At 43.7% G+C, this 9,127-nt stretch overlaps 1 protein-coding gene across 1 annotated transcript; it reads right to left on the bottom strand.

The window, feature by feature from the left end:
- Positions 1 to 328: 328 nt before the first annotated feature.
- On the bottom strand, positions 329 to 3,770 carry RPL14 (ribosomal protein L14). The gene is made up of 6 exons (XM_026098780.2): positions 3,621 to 3,770; positions 3,095 to 3,196; positions 2,287 to 2,381; positions 1,460 to 1,559; positions 1,011 to 1,064; positions 329 to 438 (listed from the first exon to the last, which is right to left on the bottom strand). The coding sequence occupies exons 1-6, from the start codon at positions 3,621 to 3,623 to the stop codon at positions 352 to 354; spliced, it is 441 nt and encodes a 146-aa protein (XP_025954565.1). The 5' UTR covers positions 3,624 to 3,770; the 3' UTR covers positions 329 to 351.
- Between the last annotated feature and the right edge of the window lie 5,357 nt (positions 3,771 to 9,127).

The raw sequence follows: 9,127 nt of genomic DNA, 5'->3' as shown, positions 1-9,127 counted from the left end.
ACTTTATTCATTCCAAAACATTTCCATAACAGGCTCCTTTAAGATGTCTGAGGATCTGAACTGCTCCTTTAATTAACTGGCTATGCAAATACTTCCAGCAGTACTGGGGATCAGTACTAACCATAGTCCATATGAGCATCTTAACAGAAAGTGACAAAAAACACATTTGCTTGTGTTCCAGAGAAACACTGGGAACTCAACACTAATAAGTGAAATGGACAACAATTCTTGGTCAGAAGCAAAACTGAACTTACATTACCCTTGTGATTACAGTTTAAATCAGGTATTTAACCACTTAAAAAAAAAAATCAGAACACAGACACAAAAGTGAAACATATCTAGAAGTTTATTCTATTTCTGTGCCTTCTGTAACTTCTTGCCTTTTTTAGAAGCCTGCTTCTGCAGCTTCTTCATTTCATGTTTGATGATCCTGTTTCTCTGTTAAAAAAAATCGTATTATTAATCACAATGAAAACAACAACTCTTCATAAATGTTATTTCTTAATTTTGTTCCCAAGCTTTCACGTTCTTCATTTTTGGTTGATTATCCTTTGCTAACCAGATTACATCTTACTAAGTCAGAACGTTTACCGTGTATTACACATAAAGCATCAAATTCTACCTAAAACTGTTCTGATAATCTACCAGGTCACCAACATCACTCTGGCTGGTAACTTCAGTATATCACATATCACATATAGCTGAGTTTAATAAAGGATGAAATAGTAACAGCAACCCATCAATAAGGTCTGATTTTGGCTGCAGGTAATTCCTCCCTCAGCTATAACTAAGACGACTAACACACAAAAAATGTTGGACTAGCAGTTTGATCAACTGCTTAAGAGAAAGGAGTGGCCAAAGAATCATCAAAAATTCAAGGCATTCACACACTTTGGGTCATTCCATAGCCCAAGCCAGCTATAAAAGAAAGGCTTTTACGATAAGTATTTGACTCTGCACCAAAAGCTACAAGCATTAACTACATTAAAAAAATACATTCAAACACTTACCATTTTCTTTGCTTTCATGACCTTGTAGCGATCAAAGTCAGTCATTTTGGCTTTCTGTTTGAAAAGAATCAATCATGAAGTTCTGATATAAATGTATCTAAGTAGTTACTTCAGCATCTCAAAACGTTTTACAAGTAACTCTGAACATCTCCAAATTAAGGCCAGCTACACATCTACAACTGATTTAACCATTTAAGGCTTTTCCTGCGAAGCAATGGTGCAGGAAACAAAGTAGGTTATAGAAACAGCTGAACAAAACAAACCTTTGTTCTAAAAGCGTAAGAAGGCTGAAAGCTGATAGGCACAAGATAGCACAAAAAAGCTGATAGCAACTTCAAATAAACTATGCCTTAACCTACAAAAGAAACTGCATAGTGTATTAGAGTGCACCTAATTTTAATGAATAGAAGTGGTACTATGTGTATTATTCATCCAGTCAAAAATTGTACCTTTTCTCTGGCTTCAATCTTCTTTGCCCATCTTGTGGCTGCCCATTTTTCATTAATATTTTCCTTCTCCCAGGCAACCCGCACATGCTTCTGACGAGCACTGCATTTGAACAGTCAGATAATTATATTCACACTGTCCACAGAAAAAAGCTTTTCACTGACAGCAGCCCATTAAATTTCATACAAGAGATGATCATCCTTCCACACTGTGCACAGATTATTTTAATGGCTACATTTCACCACATGCTAAGTTAACAACACATACACTTCTACAGACTAACCTAACATTTCATTGTGTAAATGCTTGGCTAGGACTGAACAGACGAGCGACCTCAAAAGGCATTCTCACACAATACTATAAGCATTGTTCTAGAATCAGAAAGGCAGCAATTTTTTATTCTGAATTACAAGAACTCATATAGTAACAAAGCTAATGAAAAAAGAATGAGTTCAGTTTCCTACAATTCCAGCACAGTTCTATAAGCAGGGAATATATTTAATATCTGAAGGTAATCTACACAGTAGCTTAAGATACCATATACACACATGCAAAGTTACACAGTATTACTGCAACTGCTGCCTGAAGTTGCCTAGGGCAGTCTGTTGTTTCCTTTCCTTCCACTTTCCTGAACAGTGGTTATCAGTCTATATTCATAGTGAAAACTTTCATGTGTTCAACTGGTAACATGCTCTACCAAGTTGCTACTGCACACACATTTAATGAACATTATATGAACTTTCTATATTTAGCAAGCATCAAATCACATAAATCTGGCATCAAGTGACAGCATGTCTTACAGAGGCCCAAAAAAAGACAGAGAACTCACCTGTGTGGGAACTTGAGAACAAAATCAGTGAGCTGCATGCACTTGAAAGGCATAGCCTGTCTTCTGACACCACTACAGGGGCCATCAACTAGTGCCTGAAACAAACACATGCTTATTAGCAGTTTCCCCAACATGCTTGATTTAGACAGCAGCTTCCTAACAATTTGTTAACTGCAACTTGACCACAACAGTCTGAAATAGAAACAAGTTTTGTGCTGTCAGAATCAGAGATCAGTAAGTCTTGCATATACAACCCAACTTTACAACAAGACTCATCTTGCTTCTAAAGGCCCATCTTTGTCTTTGGAAAAAGAAGCTGGAATAGAAAAAGTACACAGAAATAAGATCACTTACTTCACCATTCTCTTCTCTGGCTTTTTAAGGAATATTAATTGTGCAAACCCAAGTATTTACCTTAAACATATAATGGTACCACTCAATTCATCAGTTTTAGACAAACTAAAATGTACTTGGCCACCACTACTCCCACAAGAGTTCCAAGACATCACACCTCTAGTCACAATAAATACGTAGGAAATAATGTAAGCATCTATCTTATTTCCCAAGAATTCACCAAAATCAGCTTTTAAGGCACTTACAAGGATAAAAGAACTAGAAGAGATAGCAGAGACGAGACTGTATCACTTGACAATGAAAAAAACTTACTAAAAGTTTCAAACAGCAATGCCTGCTAAACTACTCCTTTCTGACCTGTGCTTGTTTTCTTGAAAATCTCTTTGGAGAATGTTTTAATGCACAAGGTTATTAAAAGAAAGAGAAGAAGTAAGCTGGGCTGCTCTTAGCTTACCCTGTTTTGGTCAATAACATCCACAATTGCCACCAGCTTGCCAGCATGTGGTCCAAAGGAAATGAAGGCAACCCTGCCAATCTCGACGAAGCGCTTGAACACCTAGGATCAATGAGAGCCGACATGGGTCAGGCGAGAACCCACCCGAGGCCGCGGCCAGACTCACAGCGCTCCAGGCCGCTGCCTAAACACGCCGCCCCCCCGCCCCGAGCGACGGACTCAGGGTAACACCCACAGCCCGGCAGAACCAGGCCCCGGCGGGGGGCGCAGACCCCCGTCCGCCGCCGACCCCGGAGGGGCCGCGGGGGCGCCCCTCCCCCCCGCCCTCCCAGCGGCGGCGCGCGTGGCCCGCTCCCAGCCCAGAGCGGGAGAGGCGGCCGCCGGCCTGGCCCCCTCCCTCCCGACCCGCTCCCCGCTGCGGGGACGGAGCCACCCAGCGCCCCAGGCAGGCGAGCGGGCGGGACGCGGGGAGACGCCGCCGCCGCCAGGGCCAGCAGGCGCTGAGACCCCAGCCACACGCACGTACCATGATGGCCGCCCGTGAGCAGAAAGGGAGGGGCAGTTTCCGCGGCGCCCGGAAACTGCCTCCGGGCCGTCACTGCGCAGGCGCGGGAGGCGGAGCCGGAGTGCCGCCTCCGCGAGCGCGCTTGCGCAGAACACTTCCCCCGCCCATCACGGGGAATACGGAACATAGGCTCTTCTCAGTACGCATGCGCCCTGCTGGAAAGGCGCGGAGGCTGCCGGCCCGCTTTTCTATGCGCATGCGTGTCGGCGGGGGGCGCGCACCGACGTGAGGTAGCGGGGCGCGCATGCGCAGACATCCGCGTCGGGCTGCCTGCGCTCTGCCTGGCTTTGGGGTTTTGCTTGCTTTCGCTTTTTTAAAGCTGTCTGTGCTTTTAGAAAGAGTGTTTCCAGGTGTCCTCAGTTACTGCAGCCTGTCAGCGCTGCCCAGACACTGTGCGTCTGCTGCTCGGGAGGAAAACCAGCAGCTGCCCCAGGCCAGTCCGGCCATCTTAGAGCAGTAGGCGCCAGGAAAACAGGCCAGGGCAGCCTCTGCGCCGCTGGCAGGGCTGCTCTCAGCACGCTGCTAGCGGCCGCTGTTTGGGGCCCTCTCTCTGTGGTCCCGGGAGGCTCCCGGGGGGCTCCTGGGGGACCAGAGTGCTGCTGACGTGGTGCCAGCCGAGGCGGTGGCTGAGCCCTGGATGTCTCCGTTGGGAGCAGGGCTGCCCAGGGCTGGAGGGAGAGCGAGCGGCTCCCGCGGGGGCCGAGGCACGGCCTGCTGGAATCGCTCCCACTTGGCCCAGCACTGGAGGAGAGAGGTCTTAGCCAAGCAGCAATTGCCATCAAGTTTTAAGTTTCCTAAGAGCCACATGAGCAAATCAGAAGTACCATCATTGCAGCCCGCAGCTCCTCCAGGAGTACGTATTTGCACGTTACTCCAAACACTTGGATGGAGTTTTCTGTGGGCCACGTTTTGGATTTAACAACAGCAAGGAAGAGGTTCTGGTTTCAGCTCCCTTGAAAGACTGGTCCAATGGCAAAAAAATACGAGAGGGACACTGCAAATTCAAAGACCGTGCTTGTGCTGTAGCAAAGGGCGATACATTTGTTGCATCTGAGCACAAGAAAAAGCTGACAGCACAGTCAGCATGCCCTGAGACGACTTGTTAAAATTACCCTTCTCTGTGGAAGGCAGGACATTTTCATGAGGGGATGGGTAAAATATATCAACATTGTACCTGCTCTTTCATACTGTAGTGCAGAATCTGACTCTAATTTGAAAGAACAGCTTAATAATACACAATACAGTAGCCTAGACCTGTTGGAACAAATGCAAAATCAAATTCTAAAGCTGATAGGAGTACTCATTTAGAACAAATTTTTAGACAGGGTAAAAATATTTCAGCTTAATAATTCATGCCACCAGTGCTTTTCCAAGAAAAGGGAACGTCACGTTGACTTTATGTTACACCCACCCAAGTACAGAGGGACAAGCAGAGCTCTGAAGATCTGATTGTTTTTTTACATATCTCTGATACAACAGAAAACCTTACAGAGCTTTTCATACAAAAATTATCGGGGATTGTGTAAGGAGCTCTTAAGGGTCTACAGCTGTAACGTGGTAAGGAACTTGTATGATCAAAATTCCAGGAGCCATTTAATCCTCTGACAGGACAGATGTTGAACACAGTGATTTCTCTCAGTTGTGGAATGCAACAAGTGACCAACTTGTTAAACACAGTCTCAGAAGTCATCACTATGCTTAAATGTCCTGCAGAGTGTACGGAACTGCAATAACTCAAAAGATTTAGTAGGCCAGCTATGGGAGACAGAGGAGGACCAAATTAGGGTGTGAATATAGCATGCAAGAAGCAAGGGATAAGTTAAATGGATGCTCTTAGCAGCTCCAGAACAAAGTACATTGTTATTGATGGAACCTTAAGCGAAAGAGCTGACTATGATGTGAATGCTGGAAGATTGCTCTATTCTGTCACTAAATTTGCATTCTTGGCTGCACTGGTGTGTGTTGAACATAGTCCGTCTCATAAAAAATCCTTCATGCATACATGCAACAGGCAGACAGAGACCTAATCACAATGGCTAATGAAGCAAACTCTGTTTTTTGTACCCTGGGGAGAATGAAGCAGGAGGGTGACAACATTTTCTTCACTTTATGCTGAAGTCCAATGTTTGGCCTGTGCTGTTAATGCTGAAGAATCACTTCCATCTGTGTGTGGCAGAAGAAGGCATCAAAGTAACCCTGGTGTCACAGATGCACAAGCAACACAAGCACACTACCAGAAGAATGTGTTCATTCTGTTCTTGGACCATGTTATCTCAGAGCTTCAGAGATAAGTGTTGCACTGCTCTTCTTACTTTATTGCTCAGTACCTATTGCCACAGAAATTACATTTGTCTGACAACAAAGATAGGGAGAGCTCTTTACTATGCATACAGAACAGACCGTTCCAACCTTGATAATGCCAAAGCAGAGCTGCAGAGATGGCGGGCAAAGTGGAGAGACATTCCAAGGGACAGCCAGTGAAACAGCGTCTTTTCGGTGCTCAAAGAGCTGAGCCTGGTATATTACCCTGAGCTCACTGCTGCCCTCATTCTTCTGGCCACTATGCCAATCAGCACTGCTACCAGGGGAATGTGGCTTCGGACCCTGCAGACCATCAGGACATGGCAAAACAGCTCTGTGGGTGAAAGTCAGCTCACTTGGCTGGCTTTGATGTACGTGCATGAAGATATGGACATTGATGTGGATCACATTTTGCAGGATAAATGAGGCATAAACATAAACATGAGGCAAAACACTTAGTATGAGAAAGAAGAGTTTGAGATAAGCAAAAAAGTGTAAGCAAAAAGCACTGCAGAGGGCTAGAAAATAGGTCTGGCCTTCATTCCTCTGGGTTTTCTGTCAACACTGGAATGAAATATCCCAATTTAGCTGTCTAAAACATAGTGTTTATGACTGTTTATATGGTTTTGTTTTTATAATAAAACTGTAAATATAAAATGCACTTAAGCAATTTTAACCGATGTGGATATTTTTTGCAAGTGCTCAGGGAACTGATTATTAAAATATTAATGAGCACTTAACTCCATAAGGTATTTTTGAAAATCTCATCTGGAATGCCATTATATTATTTTACTGTGTGCTTTAAAATAATTATATATTAATGCATGTATTTATACAGTTATCTTTAAACAACTGGTTCTACACCACATCTGTAGATGATGAATTTTGGATTTTTGCATTTTGCATTGGTCTGGAAAGATAACACTTTTCATTTTCTTCATTTGATGTAACATAACTCCCCAGTACTTACTGAGAGGAAGGAAGGAGAGTACCTGAAAAATACTGGTCTTTTAATGACCCTTGCTTGTTTTATGGCAGAGATACTCAAATGTCAACAGTGACTACATTAATGACTTGGTGAATATCTGAGAGCTACATCTGTTCTACACAACTGTAACTTACATGCATGCATATTTACTTCTCTTAATCTCATAAACAACTGGGAAAGGCATCGTAATGGAATACCAAACTTGGGCTGCGGCTTAACATTAAACATTAAAAACAGTTCTAGAGCAAAAACAGTGGTATAAAAAAATCACAAAGTACTAAAGCTCCTTCAGAACTGATATGAGCATCTGAATACATCATGTTGCACTGTTACCACTAAATGAAAGCAGTCTTTGTGTATATAAAAGTAAAGCATAAAAACAAGGCTTAAAAACATTTTCTTCCATGAATGCACTTAAAAAAACCCACACACCAGGCCTGCACAAATTTTACTGAGCAAGTAACTCTAAGTACCATCTTCCTATTACTACACAGAAGAAAAATATCATAAAGTACAGGTGAGCATTATTTGTGTTATGGAAATGTCATACATCATCTTCATTGCCATTCAAGTGAGCATGAACTGTTCCTGAAGTAAGAAAAATCAAATTAAAAAACTGAATAAAAATTCTTGCTAGGCCACTCTCAGTCATCTTTGAAAGGACATGGAGAACAGGAGAGGTGCCAGAGGACTGGGAGAAAGCTAATGTCACTCCAGTCTTCAAAAAGGGCAAGAAGGAGGACCCAGGGAACTACAGGCCAGTCAGCCTCATCTCCATCCCTGGAAAAGTGATGGAACAGCTCATCCTGGATGCCATCTCTAAGCATGTGAAGGATAAGAAGGTGATCAGCAGTAGTCAGCATGGATTCACCAAGAGGAAATCATGCTTAACCAACCTGGTAGCCTTCTACGATGGCATGACTGGCTGGGTAGATGAGGGGAGAGCAGTGAATGTTGCCTACCTTGACTTCAGGAAGGCTTTTGACACTGTCTCCCATAACATCCTCATAGGCAGCTCAGGAAGTGCGGGCTAGATGAGTGGACAGTGAGGTGGATTGAGAACTGGCTGAATGGCAGAGCTCAGAGGGTTGTGCTCGGTGGCACAGTCTAGTTGGAGGCCTGCAGCTAGCGCTGCCCCTCAAGGGTCACTACTGGGTCCAGTGTTGTTCAACTTACTCATCAGTGACCTGGATGAAGGGACACAGTGCACCCTCAGCAAGTTTGCTGATGATACAAAACTGGGAGGAGTGGCTGAGACACCAGAGGTCTGTGCTGCCATTCAGAGGGACCTGAAAAAAAGGTCCTGTAAAGAGGATGGGACCAGACTCTTCTTGGTGGTGCCCAGTGATAGGAGGAGAGGCAACAAGCACAAACTGAAACACAGGAAATTCCATCTGAACACGAGGAAAAACTTCTTTACTATGAGGGTGACAGAGCACTGGAACAGGTTGCCCAGAGAGGTTGTGCAGTCTCCCTCCTCGGAGATATTCAAAAGCCATCTAGACACGATCCTGTGCAATGTGCTGTAGGTGACCCTGCTTGAGCAGGGGCGTTGGACTAGATGATCTCCAGAGGTCCCTTCTAACTTCAACCCTTCTGTGATTCCCCTAACTGGGATATGATTGACTGTAACACTCAGTATTGTTTACCTCATTTTCCCATCCTCTTAACTGATCATTTTCCACTCTCATCAATGTTGAATTATGCTCTGCAGTACATGTCACCTTTTTTTCTGCCAAGTTTGCATATTGCTTTATGGGAAGTTTATGTCACTTGTGTTATGTCACTTGTCCCCTTCCAGAATGTCCATAGGCATTTAATTTCTCATTTGTTTCTTCTGCTTTTGCTGCTTCTCCATAGCTGAGGCTTTGCTTCGTATTACTTAGTTCTGTCCCTATACCCCCTACTCAACAACTCATTTTTCAAACCAATGTCTCTCAGTCTACTGTCCTTGGTGCCTGGAATTTTGTTCTTCTCTTTGGCACATACCTTTCAGATCTACATTATGGTGATGAAACTGATGTAAGCCCTAAAAAGCATCAGAGTCCCTGAATGAAATATTAACAATATTTAAAAGTAGAAGCTGTGTTAAAACTGTAACTATGAACACTTCCTGACTTCATGTGGATTCCATTATAAATATATATATATATATATAAAGTAAAATAGTGGCTTCATT

The sequence above is a fragment of the Dromaius novaehollandiae genome, chromosome 2 (genome assembly GCF_036370855.1).
Source record: "Dromaius novaehollandiae isolate bDroNov1 chromosome 2, bDroNov1.hap1, whole genome shotgun sequence".
NCBI lineage: Eukaryota > Metazoa > Chordata > Aves > Casuariiformes > Dromaiidae > Dromaius > Dromaius novaehollandiae.
Note: the sequence above shows the minus strand (reverse complement) of the source record. Positions and strands in the feature narration are given on the sequence as shown.

Bases quoted from the DNA above. Each gene is read 5' to 3' on its own strand.
- RPL14 (XM_026098780.2), bottom strand. The intron at 2,382-3,094 runs GTAAGCTAAGAG...TGTTTGTTTCAG, and splicing joins ATGTTATTGACCAAAACAGG to GCACTAGTTGATGGCCCCTG. The intron at 1,065-1,459 runs GTACAATTTTTG...CTTTTCAAACAG, and splicing joins AGATTGAAGCCAGAGAAAAG to AAAGCCAAAATGACTGACTT.